Genomic DNA, 21584 nt, shown 5'->3' on the forward strand with positions numbered 1-21584 from the left:
AGCAAGGCCACGCTGCTGCATGGGTTTCCCCTGCATGCTGCCAGCCAGCACATGCAGAACTAGCCCATCCTGATCAAAACATCCCTTTTATTCCAGTAGCAGAGGCTGTGGCAAAAGGAGGCACTTGGTGGTGCTGGGTGGTAAGGGGTACAGCAGGATTAGGCCCAACCCAGCGTGGCCGTGGGGTGCTGTGTGGCACTACCTGGCCTGTCATGTGGACCCAGTGGCATAGGGCTGTGGCAGGACTGGCCCGAGGGGCCTGGCTGCCCAGTGGGAGAGAGGCCAGTGGTGCTGTTACACAGCTGTAGCTGGGCCCCACTCATAGCCTTTGTCCTGGTCTGAGTCATCCCTGGCCTGTGTGAACCTCTTCCTCACAGCATCATGCTCATATCCCCCTGGGGGGTGAGAAGCTGTGGTAATGCCTCTGCCACCTGGTCAGCAGAGACAGTCCCCTGGCAGGCAGGCTCAGGCCAGGCAGAGCTGGCAGGGATGTGGAGCCCTTCCCCAGACTCAAGGCTGGCTGCTTTGACCCCCTGGCTAGCCCTGGTGTGCAGGATACCTGATGCTGTCATAGCGCTGCTGCTGCTGCTCAGTCACCTGTGAAAGACCAGAGATGGGGGGAGCAGGGTCAGAGATAGGGGCAGGATTTGTGCCCCAGCCTGAGGCTGGGCTGCATTCCCCCATGGGGAACTGTGCCACCCTTCATCTGCCCTACCAGCCCCTCATACCAGTGGGGGGAACACACCTGCTCGCTCATGCTGTGGCTTGGAGACACCTGCGCTGGCTCAGAGGAGTGGGCACGCCCAGACTGGTCATAGGCATCCTCTGCCTCGCCGTCAGTGTAGGCGCCCACCTCGCCATCTGTGTCATAGTTGCTATTGGCCTGACTATCACAGGTCAGGTAGCCTGAGGCTGCCGCACTCTGAGTTCAGCAGGTCCAGACTATCCTCTGGTGCCACATCTGCCTGTGGGGTGGGGATGGCAAGGACCTGGGACCCTGGGTGTGGGGGGAATGGGTGCATGGCCCCATCACCTGCCTGGCTGCACCCCATCAGGCTGAGCCTTGCTGCAGGGACCTCGTGCCCCGTACCTGCTCCACTGCTGTCCAAACAGGCTGGCTCTGTTGGGTCCTGATAATGTCTTTGATTGCCTCATACCAGGTGTTGCTACTGCTGCTGAGGCTGATGGTGGCGGTGAAGAGGTAGCTGCAGTACTTCTTCATCTTGCTGGCCTGGGCACAGAGGTGCTGGGAGCTCTTCCTGGAGTTGGGCGCCAGCATGGCCTTGATGCCCTGCCGGCTCTCAGGCTTGCAAAACACCACCACCAGGTAGTACTGCATGTAGTTGAGGCACTCCACAGCCAAGGGTGTGATGTCCAACAAGGCATGCTTGTCCTGGGGCAGGCCACAGTCATCAGCCCTGTGTGGGACAGGGATGGAGACCGTGAGCTCCCCCTGCGGCCCTGGCCCACCTGGCTCCAAGGACATGGGGAAGGTCTCTTACCTTTTCTGTGATCTGCCGCGCTGAGTCCAACTTGATGACCTTGGATGATGCCCCGTCTCGGGGCACGCTTGCTGCAGGACACAGAGACATGGTATGAGAGGGGCTGGGGAGATGTGGTATCTCCAGCAGCCCCAGGCTGGGTCTGGCTGTGCCTGGCCCCAGGGCTGGGTTCCTCAAGTGGGAGGCACGTCTGGGGCCTGACTGGTATGATGCAGGGGGACAGGGTGAATGAGTCCAGGGAAGGTGTTGGGGTGTCTCAGGGAGGGGGCAATGAGGCAGGAGGACAGAGCTGCAGGTAAAGAGCTCCCACAGGTGCTGGACACTGAGGGTCCAGCTGCTGAGTACAATTTCCCCCTGGCCTGGGGGGCACTTACAGGCAATCTCAAACAGCTCGGGCAGCTCCATGCTCAGCTTCTGCAGACATTACGTCTGCAATCGGGCCTAGGATCACCACCAGCTGCTTGAAGCTGGCTGTGGGGAGAAGACATACTGTCTCAGGGAGGCTAGGGGTGAGGGCAAAGCCTGTAGCACCCAGGCGTCCAGCCCTGCTCCTTGAGGTGCCCGTAGGTCTGGGACTCGCCCCGCTCCTCCCAGGAGACGAGCCCACTAGCACCTGCAGCGGGGCAGCCCTGGGGCCGATGTCCCCTGGGCGAGTCTGAGCAATGGGGGGACAGCCCTGGTGCCCACCTTTCTTCAAGGACCACCCTCTCATATGGTGGGTAGCGGCCTTGCTTTGCAAGGGCAGACAGGTCCTCCCGGCTCTTCCGCAGCACCTTCTTGGCTCCCCACAGGTCCCACAGCTTCCAAAACTCAGCCTGTGCCCCGGAGGGGTTGGCACCGGACATGGCTTTCAGCACTGACTCCAGGCTAGCGATCTGCTCGGCCCTGGAAGGGAAAAGGGCTCAGGACCTGGAGCCTCCAGATTTACCCCCCACTTTGTCTCTCCAGGCTCCAAGGAGTGGGGCAGGAAAAGGCAGCATCCCCACTCAGTGGCACAGCCAGATGAGGCTGTGGTAGCCTCATCCCTCCGGGACCTTGGACAACAAGAGCATCAGCCACTCCGTCACCCCTGAGAAGGGATTTTGCTGGCTCACACTTCCCACAGCTGCTCCACCAGCCCTTGCCCTGCCTTTTACTGGGCCCACCCACCACCCATGCCCCCATCTCACTGGGGAGCCATCCCTTGTCTGTGCTTGTCTTGGAGCTGTTCCTGGCTCCATCCCTACCTGCTCCGGTTGGGGATGATGTCCTGCTCCTGCAGGTCCTTGCCCATACGCACAGCCAGCCAGCTCCCCAGCCTGCCTCGATACATGGTGTCCAGCACATGGAAGACATCCCCACAGGCGAAGCTGAGCCCTGACAGTGTGTCCTTCTCAAAGTCAAAGTGCATCCATATGTAGAATGAGTCACCCACATTGGACGAGATCATCTTCCTGTAAACTGGAGCCCATGGTGAGAGGGACCATCGGGGAAGAGGTGGCTGAGGAGGAACATGCTGCAGAGGAAGGTACTGGAGGGGTCTGGAAAGGAGCTGGGCTGGCCAGGAGCCTCCACAGTAGCCCTGGCTGCTAAGGAGGGTGTTGGGACACCTTTTCCTCCCATGGCTCTCAGGCTGGGAACAGCAGGACCTGACCCCCCAGCACACACTGGCCTCTCCAGGCTGAGCCATGGTGCCAGAAAGCCCCCATGCTCCAGGATGCCAAGGCACAAACAGAGCCAGGATGGTCTGGTCCTGTCCCATCACCTCTCCGGAGGAGGAAGAGGGGTGTGCAGGGAAGAAGGACCACCCTGCAGGGGCAGAAAGGACCATGGCAAGTCCAGCAGTGACAGAGGACAGAGAGGCACAAGCCCAGTATGAGTCTGGTTGAGACTCACGAGATACTCCATAGCCTCCTCACAAGTCAGGTTCTGGAAGCTGGTGTCGTTCACCTGCCGCAGAAAAACACTTAGACACGGCCCTGCCGGCGGGAGAGAGGGTGCGGGTACCAGCAGGGGTCCCAGGGATGCCAGTTCCCAGGGCAGGGTGGGAGAGGTAACTGGTCCCTGTCACCCAAGCGCCTGCCACAACCCTTAGTAACCCTGGGGAGGGCCTCTGGGCCACCCGAGGTGGTGCCTGGACCCTGCTGGGTGTTAGCATGGTGCTGGAGACAGGACTGTCCCCTCAGGCAGTGCCCGCAGAGCCAGCCCAGTGCGTATGGGCCATGGGCACCAGCACTGACCCAGAACAATGCCCAGCAGGAGAAATCCAAACCCCAGGGGGTATCAGACCCAAGAGGGATGGGGCCAGTCTAGGTGCAAAAGCATTCAGAGCCGTTCCCAGACCCAGGATCTGGTCCCCTTCCCAGACACCCTGGCTGTTGGCTGGGCTCCCCTCCTGCATGCTTGACATGAAGATGCCAACGTTGTTCCCGCCAGCCAGCCGCAGCCCGACGCTCTTGGCCTTCACGAAGTGCACAACCCTGGGGTCAGCGCTGTACCTGCCATGGGGGAAGCCACAGTCAGCCCGGCAGTGACAGCACAGGGGGTCACCGGCCCCGTGACCCCAACCCTGTGCCGGAGTAGCTCCCCATCTCCCTCAGCCCTTCCCCACCGCCTCTCGCAGACGTACCCATCCTTGCAGGCAGCGGGGCTGGCGTGGGGGCCATGGCAGCCATCCCCCTCCACAGCTTCCAGCAGGTCTGCAGGGAAGGAAGGCTGGTCCAGGAGGCAGCAGTGGCTGCGCCGCTGCCAGGACAGCCAAGGCATGGGGAGACCTGACGTGGATCTGCCAGGGGGTTTCAGAGAGCAGAGACATGCAGGAGCCCAGAGCCCACTCAGTGCCCTTAGCTCCCCATGTCTGATCTGAGCTCACTCACCAGGGCCCTGAGCATTGTCCACAATCACATCGGCCGCAGGGTCACTGTTTGATTGTCTCCTCTCCCTGAAACAAAGTTGGGGCAGGATTTAAGCAGGTCATGGAAGCAGGCATTGGATGGGCACAGGCAGACAGTGCCCAGTGGGCAGCAGGGACAGTGGAGGAGGCTGGGGACTAAATGGCAGTCCCACTTCCAGGGTGAACTGGCTCTGGGATGGAGAAGAGCCAGCCCCTCCAGACAGGCAGAGAACACAGGGGGATCTGATGGAGGAAAGCAGGGCTCATGGGGACAGAGCAGGGCTTACGGCGGTGAATCCATCCTGGCAGCAGCTAGAGGTCACGGGGAGGTCTCAGGGGATGGCGGATGGAACAGTTCAGAGTCAATGCCAGAGATATCTGCAGCAACAGGAGGGAAGATGCATTAGTGACCATCCAGTCTCTGTGCTGTGTATTTAGCCCCCAGCCCCGTCACCGTGTCCCCTCACCATCCATCCAGGAGCTGTTGCTCTGGCTGTCTTCTATGTCAGGGTTGTTGACCAGGAACTGCCAGTGGTCCTGGAGGATGAGCAGGGTCAGGGTCCCCTCTGTCTGCTCAATGAGCTGTTGGGTGTCAGCCAGGGACATGTCCTCTCTGGCCACCCCGTTGATCTGGAGGGGGCAGAGCAGAGGCCTCAGGGCACTCGCTCCTGGGAAAGCTGCTCCCAGGAAAGCCCTGCTTGAATGGGACGCTCCTTCCCCATCCCTTCCCAGCCCCTCCAGCCTAGCCCCAGCTCCCGCTCCCGCTCCCATGGCTTCGGCTATCCTGGGCTGCATCCCTGTTCCTGCCTGCCTCCCAGTGGGGCCTCATCCTGCACAGGGGAAACAAATTAGTGAGGCTAATTAACTCCCACCTTTAGCTGCAGGGGGGCCCTGCATAGAGGCAGGAGCTGCAGAGACTGGTTCAGATGCTGCCTGAAGTTGTTTTACTTTGACCTCAGCCACTCACCAGACTGGTGCCAGGGAGTTAGGCCCCAAGCAGACCACGGGGCTGTGACCTCCCCAAGGTGCAGCAGCTTTTCCCACTGGATTGCTGCGATGAAATCCATCCTGTCTGCCCCAGAGTCTCTTTGGCCCCAGCCACAGCTCTGTCTGGCCCATGCATGCAAATGAAGCATCTCTCTCCCTCTATTTCCTCCTCCCCAAATACTTTAAGCATGGTTTCACCAGACATACCCTGAACACCTGAGCTCCTCAGGCCAACGGCTCCCCTGGAGGGGACACACTGTGGGGACAGTAGGGCAGACACAAACCCACTGTGGCAGTGGGACAAGCCACTGTCCCTGGTTGAATGCCACAGGGCTGCCTCAACCAGCCAGCCTCGGCATCACAGGGAGCCGGACCCCAGGAGCCCACACGAGGTCCCTGGTGATGGCTGGAGAGCTGGGGCAGGGTGCGGGCACCAGGCAGAGCTGCCTCCAGCAAAGTGCCATCCTTCGCAGGCAGTGGAGACAAGCATGCTCTTGACTTGTCCCCTGCAGTGGCACTAGCCAGGGACGAGCCACCCGAAGAGGGGGGAGACGAGATCCCCAGCAAGTGCTGTGTGCCCTGTGGGCCCCAGTACCTTCAGGATGAGGTCTCCCTCCTGCAAGTTGTTGTCCTTTGCTGCCAGCCCACTATGTGCTTGATAAAGAGCTGACTTCCCAGCTTCAGGCCATACTCTGCACCAGAGAGAGACCATGACAGTGCTGGAGCCAGGCAGATGCAGGAGCCCCTCGAGGCCCACCCTCAGCACCATCCCCACAAGCTCACCCTGGCTCCCCTCAGGGCACTATCAGGCCCCAAAGCTGAGCTCTGCAACCCCGGGCTGAGGCCAGGCGGGTTTGGTGCATCCAGCACAGCAGTGCCCCCTTGCCGCATGCCAGACCCTGGCACCAACCCTGCCATCGCCCTCTCCCCAGGGGGACATGTGGCCACAAATCTGGCAACAAGACCCAGGGACAGAGGGAACGGGAGGGCCTCACCTTCGTTCTGCTTCACCAGGACTGACGTGATGGGCTTCATCAGCACATCCTGGTATGGCAACCGCTTGAAGCCCGACACTAGGGCTAGCCCGTTGGTGTCCCATTCATGGCTGAAGCCATTGGCAGAGCAGTGCCGGCTGTTGCCCCTCTGATCTGAGCCACTGCTGGGGCTCTGCCTCCAGTGGCTGCCGTCCTGGCTTCGCCTCCGGCTCTGGGACACTGACTTGTGGAGGCGGTGGTCATCCTGGTGGCGGCCAGAGCTCCTCTTGCTGGATGAGTCCCCGTCATAGCCCTGGCTGTGGTCCAGGTCATCCCGCGAGCGGTGCAAGGCCGGATCCGCACCATGCGACCCACAGTCCTCATTTGAGACATAGCGCCAGGGCTTGGTGGAGTACATGGGCCTGCTCTTGCTCACGGGAAGGTGGACTTTCTTTGATCTTTTCAGTGTCTGCAGGTGGAAAACGAGGAGGAGAGGATAGTGGGTGCAGCCATCTCCACCGGGAGATGTTTCTACAGCAATTTCAAGCCCCAGACAGGAACCCTGGAGTGTGTGGGACAGGGGAGCCAGGATGGGGTCAGGCACGGTGCTGTCCTGTGCACAATGCTGGCCCCTGTCCCACCGCAGGGCACACTCACAATGTTGGCAATCTTGCCACACATTTTAAGTGTCTGGATGGCAAAGGAGGACGAGACGTTCTCCATGGAAAGGCCATTCACCATCACAATGTGATCCTTCCTCCTGAGACAGAAAATCCAGCTGTGGCTCTGCTCCAGGTGCAGCCCCCCACTGGGGGAGCTGGCAGGATGGCAAGGGCACCCGTTGCCCCAGAGGGACCCCATCCCAGCCAGGCAGGGTGGCAGCAGCGCTGGCCCTGTCGCAGCAGCAGCGATTCGCTGCCCTTCCCGTCCCTGCTGCCAGCGAGCACCCCCCATGTCCCCACATCCCCGCGCACTCACTGGAGCCGGCCCACTGCGGGTCCCCTGGACACCACATCCGAAACAACCACCACTGTGTCCCTGGTCATCATGTTGGGATGGTCCCGGCCTCTGGAGGCAGCGAAGCCAAAGCCCCATTGAGGGTCCTAGCAGGGATGGGCAGAGAGGGGTCAGGCAGAGCCGGCCCACAGACCCTGTCCTGTCCCACAGCCACCCCAAGCCACGCTCACATTGCTCAGTGTCACCATGTGCTGCTCCCAGATCACCATCTCCTCCATGGTGGCCACCTGCCAGCACAAGCAAGGGAGGGCAACGGTGGTGGCCGGCTGGTGCGGCAGCTCCTGCCCGGTGGCTGGGGGCACGGACTGGCTCCGGCTCCTCTTTGCAGTCCCTGTCCCCTTCCTCAATCCCACTTCGGGCTGTGTAGCTGTACGCTTCTACAGGAGAACTTATCTTGGGCCGCATACCTCCGGGACACAGGGCTCTACCCACCCTGGGGACAGTGATGCACAGACATCAATATGATGGATGCAAAATGTCCGTCTATTTAGCTGCGTCACACGCTTATATAGCTCTTGCGCTTCCTGTTCCTGCCACTCCTATGGGGAGGAGTCTATCTTTCCGTCACATCCCGTAATCTTCCGGTCGCCGATCCCTGTCTATTCCCCTACATCTCCCCCTCCCCATGCTACTAAAATTCTACAAAGCTACTTGCGTAAGCGGATACATATTGCGGTCAGGTCTATATTCATGTAACGCTCGCAGGCGCTCTTTGATTTGTCTTATAACACAGCATAACAATGGTAGCCCACAAGTAACCATGATTACTACACACAACAAGATCCCCCCAATTATTACTATCCAGTTCCAGTTCATATCTCTCTTTTGCCGCCCTCTCCCAGTGTCGCTCTCGTTGCAATATTGCTTGCGATCTTGTCAAGGAGCTCATTTCTTTTCCCAATGGTACGGCTAGCATGAGGATCCATGTCAGCAGACCCTGCAAAGAGACAACTCAGAAAGGGATTATTCATTGTACATCCTTGCACAGTTCTGCTTTCACACACTTTGCAGGCACCCATTCTATGCGCCCTTCATTCTCAACCACGGTGTAGCCCCTCCCCAGGCATCTCAGTTTCCATCCTCTCTCCCATTGCTCACTGCCTGGGAACCTTACTCGTACCTGCGGATAGCGCTCACCTGCTTGAGCTTTGCCAAAGTGCTTCTCCACTGCTGTAACTTGCTCCTGCCCGTGTATAAAATGATTAAGCGAATATAATGCACGCATTAAAATAGTTTGCTGAGCTGCTACGGGTATAGCTCCCTTATACCCCTCCCCCTCCCCAAGCTGTATTATTTTTGCTTTCAAGGTGCGATGAGCGCGTTCTACGATTGCCTGCCCTGTGCTATTGTAAGCAATGCCGTGTTTTAATACAATATTCCAAGCTTTACACCATTCTTGGGTACTTCGAGCCCCTTTTCTCTAATTTCTCGCCATAAAGTTCGCACTAGCTTGGCATCTATCGGCGTCCACTCCACCCCTCCTCCAGGAGCTATCCGGACAGGGAAGATCCCGGGCATCTCTATCCTTACTCCATCGAGGCTACAATCTCTGGCTATCAGCCGCCAGTTAGGTAACTCAACTGACTGTCGCTGGGGCGCCCCCTTCGTTAAGAGTCCTGTCTGCCGCCGAGTTACTTCCCCTAGTGCGCGCATAGCCTGCTGCAGCTGCCGCAGCACGTCCTCCGCGGACCCCTCCGGAGCTGCAGCGCCCCGGACCTCCCCTTTTGGCGGTCCCTCTCCTCCCTCCTTCTGACTGGTCCTCCGAGTCTCTGCTGTTTTGTGCCTCTTTTTTGCGCGCCGCAGGCAAGCTGCTCTCTCTTCCCACATGTGGGCATCGGTTTCTCCCCCAATTTCTGATTCGCTGCTACTCGAAGTTGTTCTATACTCCCCCTGTCCTCCCCTCCAGGCACCCCAATCCCCCTCCTCGTCCGACTCCCATCTCAAGGGTTGCCCCGGGAGCCAGTCTCGAGGGTCGGGCAGAGGGCGGTGCCGCTGCCGGCGCTGCTTCCGGCGCTGCTCATCTTTCTCCTTCCGCTCCGTCACTCCCGCTGCGTCCGCTGCCACGTCACTCTCCCCGCGCGCGGGCTCCCGAGCCTGTGCCAAATCATCCCAGGGGTATGCGGGGGGGGGACTCTCTAAAAGCCCTGCTGGCTCAACAGGGAACACCGCCGCTTCCCGATCCACCTCCTTGGGAGCCTCAGACTGAGTCGCTGGCCAGGCTACTCCGTCCGAACTCTCCCCTTCTTTCCCATCCCCCGCGATGCTTGCCCCTGTCTGCGTCCCCACTGCCCCCCCTGGGTCTATTTCCGGGCTACTGTCGCCTGTAGCACCGTGCAGGCACAGCCGCGCCTGCCGCCACGTCTCCTGATCATCCCGAGCTTTCAATAGTAATCGGTGTATCTTTCCCCAGAGCTGTATGTACTGGGGTTTTCCCATCATAGCCCTTTCGGCTAACTCCTCTTTAATCCTCACCCACTTATCCTTATTAAATATGTCTGCGGGACTCCGTATGAGCCCCTGCGTAATCATCCATCGGATGGCCTTTGAGGTAGGCGTCTTCGATATCGAAGTACCATATTCCTTCCCCAATCCCTTCAGTACCTTTATGACTGATTCCATGGCGCGCCCGCCGACCTGCGGCTCCCCGTCCCGCCCCTGCCTGCCCCAAGCTATCTTTTCCCCCCGGCGAACCTGCCAAGCCTCCCCGCCGATCACGTCGGGGTCACCACTTGTAGCTGTACGCTTCTACGGGAGAACTTATCTTGGGCCGCATACCTCCGGGACACAGGGCTCTACCCACCCTGGGGACAGTGATGCACAGACATCAATATGATGGATGCAAAACGTCCGTCTATTTGGCTGCGTCACACGCTTATATAGCTCTTGCGGTTCCTGTTCCTGCCACTCCTATGGGGAGGAGTCTATCTTTCCGTCACAGCCCGTGATCTTCCGGTCGCCGATCCCTGTCTATTCCCCTACAGGGCTGCAATGAAGGGCAGAAGCAAAGCTGAGCCGCAGGCACTGGGGACCACAAGGGTGCAGGGACAGAGCCTCCTGCAGTGCCTGGGCACCCACCAGGGATGCTGGGACTGGCAGTTGTGTCACACCCCAGCTAATCCCACGTGGGAGCAGGCTCCAAAACCCAGAGCTGCCTCTGTGCTGTTTGAAATCTCCTCCTTGGGAGGTTCATCTCTGTCTCCTTGGACACACGTCTATGTAAAGAAAGGTTTTACACAAGGCAAGCAGGTCAGTAGCCATCTCCATGGCTGGCACCACCTGCCCACACCATTCTTGTGGTCCTGCTCCGCTCCCTCCTCCCAGGAGCCAGCAGACCCCAGTGTGCTGCTTCAGACAGTGCTTCAGTGCCCTCCCACCTGCCTGCTCTGGGCTCCAGCACAATGGCAGAGCCAGCAGCTCTGCCAACTGCTTTGGGAGCACCAGTGCCCCAGCTTCACCCTTTGGTTTCCCTGGGTTTTCTACAAATCCAATATTTTCCACCTAGGACAGAGCCTGACTGAGAGCGTGATGTCCCACCCAGGCTGAAACGCCTGGGATGGGCCCAGGGATCCCCTCCACCGGCTCCTGGCTCCCCAGAGGAAACGTCAGCATGAACCCGGAGAGACATGGGATCCCTGCGTGGGGTGGGGGACAGTGGGCCCAGACCCTCCTGCAACTTCCCACACAGTGGGACAGGAAGGAGCCAGTTTGATCAGGGATTCAAAGGGTCCAGGTTTATCCATGCCACTGCACGTGCCAAGGAAACTCCCGTGAGATCATCAAGTCATTCTCCAGGGCAATGGGGACAGGAAAGCCAACAGCCCAGTGCAATGCCACCGCCACCGCCTGGTACTCACACCTCCGACCAGCGCAGGGGCCAGGGAGGACAGACCCACACCCATTGCTGGCCCACGCCAGCCCAGAACCCATGGCCGGAGAGAGACGAAGCCCCTGGACAGCCCGTCCCACTCCTGCCGCAGGCACGCCAGGGCTGCCAGCCCCATCCTGGTCCCACCCACAGCACGGCCCAGGCACGGCCCATCACAGGCACAGCAGGTCATAGCCACCCCGGCACTGCCAGGTCTGGTGTAGGGCACCCTTGTGCCACCAGCAAGGATTGGCAGCAGCTCGGCTGGGGAGATCTCCCCAGAGCTGATTGGCCGACAGCTGAGGCATGGGCACTGTCCCTGGGCACTGATTGGCTGGCAGCTCTACTGTGGCAGGATCCCAAGATCCAGCTGGCCAATGGCTTTGCTGCTGCGGGTCTCTCCGGGCACTGACTGCCCGGCTGCTCTGCCATAGTCGAACTCACTGGTCTCTGACTGGCCAATGGCTCTGCTGTAGCACATCTTTGGATTCTGATTGGCTGATATCTGTACTGTTACAAGTCTCTCTAGGATCTGATTGGCCAACGGCTCTGCCACGGCAGATCTCCGGGGTCTCTGATTGGGTTCTGACTGTGCTGGCACTGCTGCCCGAGCACCCTGTCCCATGGCACCCACACAGCCTCACGGTGCCCGAGGGCTTGGGGGCAGCCATGCTGGCTCCCCAGCGTGGCTCAGCCACCCTCAAGCCCAGCCGATGCCCCCCCACGTCAGTGCCATGGGAAGCTGGAAACCTCCACAGCCCTTTCGTGAATCGGGCACAGGGCAGCTTCAGCGGGACCAGGGCATATCAGAGACAAGCGTTGACGCCCTGTGGGCAACGCCATAGGCAATGCTGAGCCTTCCCATGGAGAAGCTGGGGCTGGTGGCAGCCCTGGGGCAAGCGTGGCGGCTCAAGCCCAGCATGGGGGCTTTCCGTGGCCAGCCCCCAGCCAAAGCTGCACTGAAGCAGCCAGCTGGGCCCCCAGAGTGAGATCCAGCTCACAGCAGCCCCAGGGACAGACAGTGTAATCATTCACCTGGGCCTCAGAAATAGCCCTGGCCCACCAGGCTGCAAGCCGGTGAGCGTGGACGGCAGAGTCCAGGTTTCCACTCTGCGTCATGAGCTGCCAAAACTAGCCCGAGCACCCACCCGCCACCCGCCAATGCTCAACATGCAGGGACACATGTGCCCAGGGGGTGGCTGGGGCTGTGCAGGACCCCGCTGTGGTGGCACCCGCAGTCCCATCCCAGTGCTCATGAGATCAGTAATAAAGAGGAGACCCCAGCATGGTGGTGGTGGGGTAGTCTCCTGCTGGATCTCAGCCATCACCAGCATCAGCCAGTCAGTGCTTACAGGCTCCCTGGATGCCTGTGAGAGACACGGTGTGAGTCACAGGTCCAAGGGACCCCAATCACGGGGCAGCCAGAGCATCCCCCTCCCCAGGGTGACAGCTCATCTGCTGTGCCAGAGCCAACCCCACTGCCACCTGACACAGCCCCTCACTGTCCCCAGTTTGCTCTCACTGCTGCCCCATCACAAGGGCACCACAAATCAGCCACACACCTATGTCCCACTGCCACCCGTTGCTCTCTGTGGGCAGTGGCAGTCTGGGGTGGGGGAGAGCATGGGGACGGCAGCGGCTCCCATCTCACCAGCTGGCACGGGCAGTGCCCATGGTGCTGCCAAGGCCCGGTCCTGTCCCCGGTCTCCCCTGGGGAGCTGACATCGGGCCTGCCCCGAGCCAAAGGCCAAGGCTGGCAGCCAGAGGAGCCGGCTCAGCCGGTTTCCAACAGAAACCGGCCAGCACTCGAAATGGCCCCGCCAGGAGAGGCAGTATCTCAGCTGAGCTGACCGCGGCCCAGCCCAACACACCGGCAGCACAGGGAGCCCCGCACGCCACACTCCGCCCCACACGTGCACCGTGGCCAGCATCTCCCAGGGTTTTTAATGTCAAAGCCCAGGCTGTGCCGGGGAAGCTTGTTGCACTCCAAGGTCCCTGATTTGGGGCTGTGCCCAGCCCCAGGTGACAACACCGGCAGCGCCCACCACAGGGACAGCAACGGAGTGAGGTTATTTATCAGAAAGCGACACACCCTGCCCACCCCAGCCTTGCCCCACAGCCATCCCCACTGCCCATAACCTGTTTCCCAACCCCCCTGCCAATGGGGGTCCTCAATCTGGGACCCCAAAGCCTTCCTAGGATCAATGGGGCCCCTGGTCTCAGCCAGGGCTGCAAAACCACAACACCCCTTGTCTGGTCCTGTCCGTGCAGGACCAGGGTCCCGGATCCCCCCAGAAACTCCTCTAACCCAACCCCACCCACATTGCAATGGGCTGATCCTGACCCCCCGCTCCGGGAAAAGGGTCTCTGGAAGGTCTGACCCAGCTGGGGTGTAAATCAGTAGAAGGCATGTCCTCCAGCCCTCAGGGTGTGGAGCTGTGATGGTGGGGTCCCCGAATCCCCCCCGGGGTATCTCCCTGCAGTCAGGGCAGACTCCAGGAGGGTCACCAGGTCCTGGAGCCACCCAGAAAGGGACAAAGCATGGCCGGTTCCCCAGGTGAAACCAGGGCTGGGTACCCATCCCCTGACGGGATGATCCTGGGGGGACAGGGTTAGGCACTTACCAAGCCTCCGAACCGACCAGGAAGGAGCCGAGCTCCTGGGCTGGTGGCAGTGGTATCACTCCAGGGTGCCTTGTGTAACCCTTTGTGGGCCAGACACTGCCTGCAGGAGGGAAGGAGAAGGAAGGGGGTCCTGGGGCAGCTTCCTGGGCACAGCAGGATTCACTGGGGGCTGTCTGTGTTGTCCTCTGTGATGCTGGTGGCTCAGCCACATCCACTCGCCCTCCCACCCAGCCCTGGGCGTGGACAGGCTTGCAGGATGCTGAGGGTGGTGGTGTTCAGGGACAGGGACCCTTCCCCACCAGCCTGGCCATCTCCAAGGAGGTGGTGGGGCTCTGTGCCAACCCACACTGCCCCAGACCCCCAAACCACCCTCCAGCAGCCCTGCTCAGAGTCCCTGGGGGGGCCAACTGGCTTCACCCAGTGCCCCAAGAGGGGACAGGGATGGTGGCCAAACTGGGGCTCCCAGTCCTGGGGGAGGTGTGGGGGAAAAGGTGACCCTGCTGACAGCTGCTGTCCCCTTTCCTCCCCTTCCCCTTTCCTCTGCCCCCCACCTGAGGACCAGCCCCATATCGTTCCTTTTTCCTGCAGTGACAGAAATAAGCTCCACACCTCGCCTCTCCGTCTAGGCTGCTGCCTCCAGCCTGGGTCAGTACAGATGCTGCAGGAGGTCACAGCCCTGTGGCAGGGCATCGCGGGGGGACCAGCTCCTCCTGAATACCCCGGCCACCAGCCGCCACCCCGAAGCTGGAGACATGGAGCCGCCGCTTTCGCCACTGCCCATCAGATCGGCATCAGGCGGCTCCTCCTCGCCGCAGCTCCACGACAACCCCGAGGGGGGGAACGGAGTCGCTCCCGTCCGGGCGGCCGCCGCTTCCCGGGCCCGGCCGCAGCGTCCCCGGGGCCACCGGCCGCCCTCCCGTGCAGCAGCCTCGTTACAGCCGCCGGCACCTTCCCCGCTGCACCGAGCCGGGCATCAGTGACGAGCTGTTTTCCCGTCTGGGGCTGACCCTGCCCGTGACACGTTTGTCCCCCGGGGCTGGGGCACGCTGGCGCGAAGGGACCGGCCGGGAGAACCGGCGGGGCCGACCCGGGCTGCCCCGCACCCCGGGGCCTCGCCGAGCCCCGGCCGGGCGGCGCGGTGCCACTAGATGGTACCACGGGCCGGGCTCGCCGCGGGGCCGGGCCCCGGACCGGGGTACGGAGGGGTGCGGGGGCGGCCCAGCCCCGGGGCCCCGCGGAGGGACCGCGCCCGGTGCCCGGTCAGGCCCGGCCCGGCGGCTCCCGGGGGACCCACCAAGGCGGGGGGCGGCGAGGCCCGGGAGAGCCCTGGTCCCGCGGGGGCCAGAGCAGGGGGCACCGGAGCCTCCGCTGCAGCGGGGCGCGGCACAGGGCCGCGCCGGGGACGATCGGGCCCGGTGTCCCGGGGCCCCGCACCGGAGCCCTAGGCCGGCCCCGCACCGCGCCGCCGGAGCCCCGCCCCCACTGCCATGGTGACCGGCAGACATTCCTCCCCCGCTTGCTCTGCAGCTCTATGGTGCCTTCCCCCCATAGAGAGAACGGGGGTGGTCTTTCTCTTCGTCGCTCTATTGTGCGCGAGGCCCCATCCCTCTCCCCACATCTTCGAGCCGGGAGCGGTCCCGGTCCCATAGCCCACGGACTATCACGATAGCCAGCCCCAGCGTCGCGATCAATTCCGGCGGAAGAGGACTGCTCTATTTCCGGTGCTGGGGCGTGTCTAGCCGCGGTGCCTCCCGCGCTTTATGGTCCCCGTCGTTTCCAGTCTCCTCAGCGGTGGTGGCTAGAGCCGGGTGGAACGCGGCGGTGGGTGCGGGCTTGTCCTGCCCGCGGCGGCTATGGAGCTGGAGGTGCCCGAAGAGGCGGAAGGCTTGGCTGTGGCGGGTGCTGGTGCCATCACCCCGGAGGCTGGCGGGGGAGGACTGGACGCGGCAGGAGGTAACGTGCTGCGAGCACCGGGCGGCCGGCAGCCTCGGCCGGGCTCCCCGGCGCGTCCCTCTGAGAGGCCGCTCTGGGCCGGCCCCCTGGGCTGCGTGTCCCCATCCTCTGGAGAGGCCCAGAGTGGTTCTGCTCAACTGCACTCCCCGGGGTGGTCTGGGTGGTATCTCCCGGCTGGGCCTGGCGTCCTCGGGGGGGGGTCCAGCCCAGCACTGCTAGGCCCGGTCCCATGGCCGCTCCCCCGCCTTAGCCCTGCGGAGCGGGGCCGCTCCCGGGGCCACCCCCTGCCCGCCCTGGGCCGGCGCTGCCTGGGGAGGGGCGGCTGCGACCCCCGGAGCAGCGTGTGAAGCACAGGCCGGCCTATCTGGTACGCCACCATCCCAGCTCCCCCCCCTTAGCCCCGGTACCGGTCTCCCACAGCCCCGGCATAGGCCTCGGGCGGTCCGGAGAGGGCTGCGGTGGGCGCTGCGGCACCCCGGCATCCCCGGGAGCGGGTTTCCCCTGCATCCCTGGCTGGCGAGTGGGACCCCGTGCCGCGTTCCCTCTTCCAGGGCCGGGCCTCGGACGTTCCCCTTCCCTCGGGGGGCCGGAGGGGGCTGTTAGTGCGGGGGGTTGGAGGGTCCCGCCTGGCTCTGGGGCTCTCGGCGTGCCCCGGCAGTGGGGGGCATCACACCCATGTCGGCTGCGGCGCGATGGGGACGGCCGTTTGTCAGGCGGGGAGTGAGCCTGAGCCCCACAGCACCGCTGGCAGCATTCACACAAGACTTTGGGTTCCTCGGTTGGCAGGCTCAGATACGTGGGGCTGTGCAAGCACACCTGCCATCACCTTTGCTGCCTAATAATTTATAGCTCGGTAACAACCTGAAAATTGCTAGCTTTAGTTTTGTGCATGATTACACAGCTCTCCTCTATTGTTGGGTTGACAAGTTCCTTTGTGGGCCTGATGTGAAGCTCCCAAGTGCCTGTCTGTGCCTGAAGTTTATTCGATGCCTGCTACGAGGTAGATGGGTTTTGGTTGTGTTATGGCAGCAATCTCCTTGCCTTCAGGCCTTTAAATGAGGATCATTAGGTCTTCTAAAACTAACAAATTACAGTAGATGTCATCTGCCACATTGGTGGGGCTGGATGTAATGTGTAATTTTTGATAAGGTGCTGAGATTTAGGTAAGTGACAAGCTGTCCCTGGCATTCCTGCTGCGCTTCCTCGGTGCTGCAAGGAAAATGGAGGGGCTGGCTGCATGCAGCCTGCCTTTCCCGAGGCTGCTCACGGTGCTCCCCACCTGCCCCTTGGACCTCTTCTTCGGGAGTGTTCTCCCAGCATGGTGTGGTGTGGTCAGTGGACTGACAGCTTGCGATGCTGAGGGAGTGAGAGAGAGAACCTCCTGCCAATGAACAGTTAAATGTTGTTTATCCTTCTGATTTCTCTGTCACCTTTCTGTTTTTTGGGGAGGGTAGAGGGTTGTTGCTTGGGACAAGACAAGGTGTCTATGGAGACTGTTGCTCAGGAGGGGTTTAAGCAGGGAGTGTGTGTTTTTCTTCCTTTTGCAAGTAAATCTGAATTTATGAACCTGTAGTCTGTCTTACCTTACACTGATAGCAAAAATGCAATGGAGCCAGTAATCTCACTGATGCTTTGATTCCCCCCCCCCCCCCCCAAGTCAAGTTGGGGGAAAAAGTGACCCCAAGTCACTTGGGTAGCATCCAAACTGTGTCACTTGGCCTCAGCTGTGCTTGCAACTGGAGCTCTCTGGAGGGCTGGGGACAATGTGCATGATGGCTAACGAGTATCTTCTGGAAGAGAACAAAACTTGGGGGGGCTGGAGGCGGCCCTTGGTGGGCCGTGCTGCAGGTCTCTGCTTGGGGCTGCTGGAGCATGTCAACATGCTCTGTGGCTCTTGTTGCAGCAGATGGGGAATAGCGTATGCCAGAGGGGTTTGTGCTGAACGCCGTCCGGTTTTGTTGACTGTTTCAAAGCTGATGGCGACAAACCCAATTTGGTGTGCACAGCGCTGATGCCTTCACCGCTATCTGGAGCAGCGATGGAGGTGGTGAAGTGCTTGTGACTGACCTATACAGGTGCTTCGTGCCACTCACCTTAATGCTCATGCCGTTGATTATGAATGACTGGCGTAGCCAAAATCTGCTCCTCGGCTCTTTGCTGGAGAGTGAGGACGGTTGTGTGCTATGCTCTTACTAAGTAAACGTGGCAGGGTTAATCCAGACCATGGCTCAGGTCAGCAAAGACCTTCCCCAGGCCGGTTAGTCTGGTACAGGAGTAAAACTGGATGGAGGAGAGGGGCTGAAAGTTAGGGAAACCTTGACAGTAGGTTGACTTAAGGCATGGAGAGTATTTTGAAGGGAGGTTTTGGAAGCCTTATAATATGCTTTGAGGGAGAAAGCCTCATTTAGTGCCAGTGGCTGGGCTCATACATGAACACACAGGCCTAATTGGTCTCTTTCTGAGAACCTGGCTTTGAGGGTTTCAAAAGTTTTGTAACCACTGTGAACCCCTGAAAAGGGAGTGTCAGAATCTGATGGGTGTAAATGGCTGCTGTGCCTCCTCCCTGAATCCGTGCCCCCTTACCCTGGGAAGGGGCTGCAGGGAGTGCAAGGGGCTGTTGCTCCATTCCAGTGCGGAGAGCAGAGCTGTTGGCAGGACTGGAGGCAGAATGTGGAGGTGCTGTGTGTGCGTGGGTGACAGGTGAGCGCCAGGATCGTTTGGCCTGGGGTGCCCCAACCCCAGAAACAGTTGGGTGAGGAGAGGGTGCATCACCGTCCCTTTACCAGGGTGCAGCCTGGAGATAGAGGGTCTGGAAACCCCCTTTTATCCAAGGGGGCTCAAGGTATTGGAGAGCTGTTGGTACAAAACTAATAGCAAAGCTGGTCTCTACCATCTTGTTGCAAAGGTGGAAATTATCAGCGTGATGAGGAAGTAAAGTCAACATCCAACTTATTTCCATTTCCCAAGCCTCCTGTTGTATGGGTTGCAGTCTGCCCATCGTTTAAGGCTTAGAGCTTGGGCAGAAGCCTCCAACATGTTCTTCAGGGTTGAATTCCTCTGCTTTAGGGAGCTGAAACAATTTAACAAGTATTTATGCTCTTGTTCAACAGTTGTCTCACGGTACCCAGAGCTGGGGACAGCAAAGTGGAGATCCCGGCCCTGGCCAGTGGTGCCGAGCGTGCTGGCTGCTGGCAGCACCCATAAGGCCATCTGCAGAAAGCGCTGGGAGAGCATTGATTGCAACAGACAAAGAACAGTATTGCAGCTCTTCCCTCTTTGCAATGATAACTTTGAAGTGACTTTTGGAGGGTTGCTGGAAGCAATTTTTTCAGTGAGCAGATTAGAGATAAGAGAAGAATTCCACCCCGTGGGGCACAAGCAGTTCAATCCATACCAATGTGATGGAGAGGGAAATTGGAGAGAGCTTATCAGCTTGAGGAAAAACCAAATGTAAACATCATCCCCAGCATGATTATGGTTCACAGCCTTGTTGGATGTCACATGCCTCTCTCCTGTGAAATGGTGCTAGCAAAGATGATAAGAGGGAGTCAGCTGGGCAAAAACAGAAAAACACCCTGTGCCTTGAACTTTTAAAGACCCTGCAGTTACTTCACAGTCAGTAAGTCACAGTTCAGCTGCGGGAAAGAAGGCAGGCAATGAAAATAGAATTCAGGCTGCTCTGGCAAATTAGTTGTCCTTTAAGATGTGAATCAGCTGGAAACAAATAGGAAAGCTGGAATTATGGGGCCTGGGAGCTGCAAAGGGCAATAGTTGTATGGTGGGGAGATCCGGGCACTGCCCTGAATGAGGCTGAGCCCCCCTCTATCGGTGTCAGGACATGCCAGAGAATGAATCCCTGAGAACCCAGGAAGAAGAATGATTGATTAATCTGATTTTCATTAACTAGTATTTGGCACTGACCATAATAGCTTGTTATGCCGCTGCTGGATCTGCGGCAGGCAAAGCTGCTGCCGCCACTGTGTCCCACTTGGGAAGCTTGCTGGGCCTCTCCAGAAGGGCTCCTCAGGGAATGACCTGAGTGGATTTAGTATGAGCAGTGCATAATTTGGGAACGATTATTGAAGTGATTCACTGATATGACCATTATGGGCTCTTGCCAGATGCACAATCTTCCCATATGTATATTTTCCCGTGTGTGTGTGTATATTTTCCTGTGTGTGTATTTTCCCGTGTGTGTGTGTGTGTTTTCCCGTGTGTGGGTGTGTGTGGGGGTGTGTGTTTTCCCGTGTGTGGGTGTGTGTGGGGGTGTGTGTTTTCCCGTGTGTGGGTGTGTGTGGGGGTGTGTGTTTTCCCGTGTGTGGGTGTGTGTGGGGGTGTGTGTTTTCCCGTGTGTGGGGGTGTGTTTTCCCGTGTGTGGGGGTGTGTTTTCCCGTGTGTGGGGGTGGGGGTGTGTTTTCCCGTGTGTGGGGGTGGGGGTGTGTTTTCCCGTGTGTGGGGGTGGGGGTGTGTTTTCCCGTGTGTGGGGGTGGGGGTGTGTTTTCCCGTGTGTGGGGGTGGGGGTGTGTTTTCCCGTGTGTGGGGGTGTGGGGGTGTGTTTTCCCGTGTGTGGGGGTGTGGGGGTGTGTTTTCCCGTGTGTGGGGGTGGGGGTGTGTGTGTGTGTTTTTCCGTGGGGGTGTGGGGGTGTGTTTTCCCGTGTGTGCGCGTGTGTGTTTTCCCGTGTGTGCGCGGGGGTGTGTGTGTGTTTTTCCGTGGGGGGGTGTGTGGGGGTGTGTGTGTGTTTTTTCCCGGGGGTGGGGGTGGGGGTGTGTGTGTGTGTTTTCCCGGGGGGTGGGGGGTGGGGGTGTGTGTGTGTGTTTTCCCGTGGTGGGGGGGTGTTTTCCCGTGGTGGGGTGTTTTCCCGTGGGTGGGTGTGTGTGGGTGTGTTTTCCCGTGTGTGTGGGTGTGTGCGTGTGTGTTTTCCCGTGTGTGTGGGTGTTTGTTTTCCCGTGTGGGGGTGTGTGTGTGTGTGTTCCCGTGTGGGGGTGTGTGTGTGTTCCCGTGTGGGGGTGTGTGTGTTTTCCCGTGTGGGGGTGTGTGTGTTTTCCCGTGTGTGTGTTTTCCCGTGTGTGTGTTTTCCCGTGTGTGTGTTTTCCCGTGTGTGTGTTTTCCCGCGCGCGCGGGTGGTTTTCCCGTGGGGGGGTGGGGGTGTGTGTGTGTGTTTTCCCGTGGGGGGGTGTTTTCCCGTGGGGGTGCGCGCGCTTTCCCGTGGGGGTGCGCGCGCTTTCCCGTGGGGGTGCGCGCGCTTTCCCGTGGGGGTGCGCGCGCTTTCCCGTGGGGGTGCGCGCGCTTTCCCGCGCGCGCGCGCGCGTGTGTCTTCGCGCGCGCGTGTGCAGTTTCCCGTGTGCGCGGGTGTGTGCAGTTTCCCGTGTGTGTGTATTTTGCCGTGTGTGGGTGTGTGTATTTTGCCGTGTGTGGGTGTGTGTATTTTGCCGTGTGCGTGCGTGCGTGTTTTCCCGCGTGCGTGTTTTCCCGCGTGCGTGTTTTCCCGCGTGCGTGTTTTCCCGCGTGCGTGTTTTCCCGCGTGCGTGTTTTCCCGCGCGCGAGTTTTCCCGCGCGCGAGTTTTCCCGCGCGCGAGTTTTCCCGCGCGCGAGTTTTCCCGTGTGTCTGTGTGCGCTATCCAGTGTCTGTGTGCGCTATCCAGTGCGCGCGCGTGTTTTCCCGCGCGCGTGTTTTCCCGCGCGCGTGTTTTCCCGCGCGCGTGTTTTCCCGTGTGTCTGTGTGCGCTATCCAGTGTGTGGGTGTGTTTTCCCGTGCGTGCGTGTGTTTTCCCGTGCGTGCGTGTGTTTTC

General features: G+C 60.2%; 2 protein-coding genes across 7 annotated transcripts in view; one reads left to right on the plus strand and one right to left on the minus strand.

Annotated features, from left to right (window-relative positions):
* Positions 1–67: 67 nt before the first annotated feature.
* TJP3 (tight junction protein 3) lies at positions 68–15031 on the minus strand. The gene is given in 24 exon segments (XM_064469970.1): positions 68–434; positions 543–597; positions 746–926; positions 928–965; positions 1091–1393; positions 1503–1573; positions 1877–1925; positions 1927–1969; positions 2190–2387; positions 2729–2997; positions 3378–3460; positions 3825–3979; positions 4111–4180; positions 4358–4422; positions 4662–4752; positions 4842–5004; positions 5957–6012; positions 6015–6053; positions 6357–6804; positions 6993–7095; positions 7314–7438; positions 7523–7711; positions 13842–13941; positions 14393–15031. Coding segments are annotated over 24 exon segments (3264 nt in total). The 5' UTR covers positions 14623–15031; the 3' UTR covers positions 68–294.
* A 527-nt stretch (positions 15032–15558) lies between these two features.
* Positions 15559–21584, plus strand: part of PIP5K1C (phosphatidylinositol-4-phosphate 5-kinase type 1 gamma) — an 86228-nt gene continuing 80202 nt past the window's right edge. For 3 of the 6 annotated variants that reach the window (XM_064469482.1, XM_064469484.1, XM_064469487.1), the window contains exon 1: positions 15560–15794. In XM_064469482.1, coding sequence (XP_064325552.1) covers positions 15695–15794 — 100 coding nt within the window. In that variant the 5' untranslated portion in view covers positions 15560–15694. Of the gene's footprint in view, positions 15795–21584 lie in introns of all 6 variants that reach the window. The other 3 variants (XM_064469485.1, XM_064469483.1, XM_064469486.1) reach the window with 3 other exon arrangements.

This window comes from Phalacrocorax carbo, chromosome 19 (assembly GCF_963921805.1).
Source record: "Phalacrocorax carbo chromosome 19, bPhaCar2.1, whole genome shotgun sequence".
Taxonomy (NCBI): Eukaryota; Metazoa; Chordata; class Aves; order Suliformes; family Phalacrocoracidae; genus Phalacrocorax; species Phalacrocorax carbo.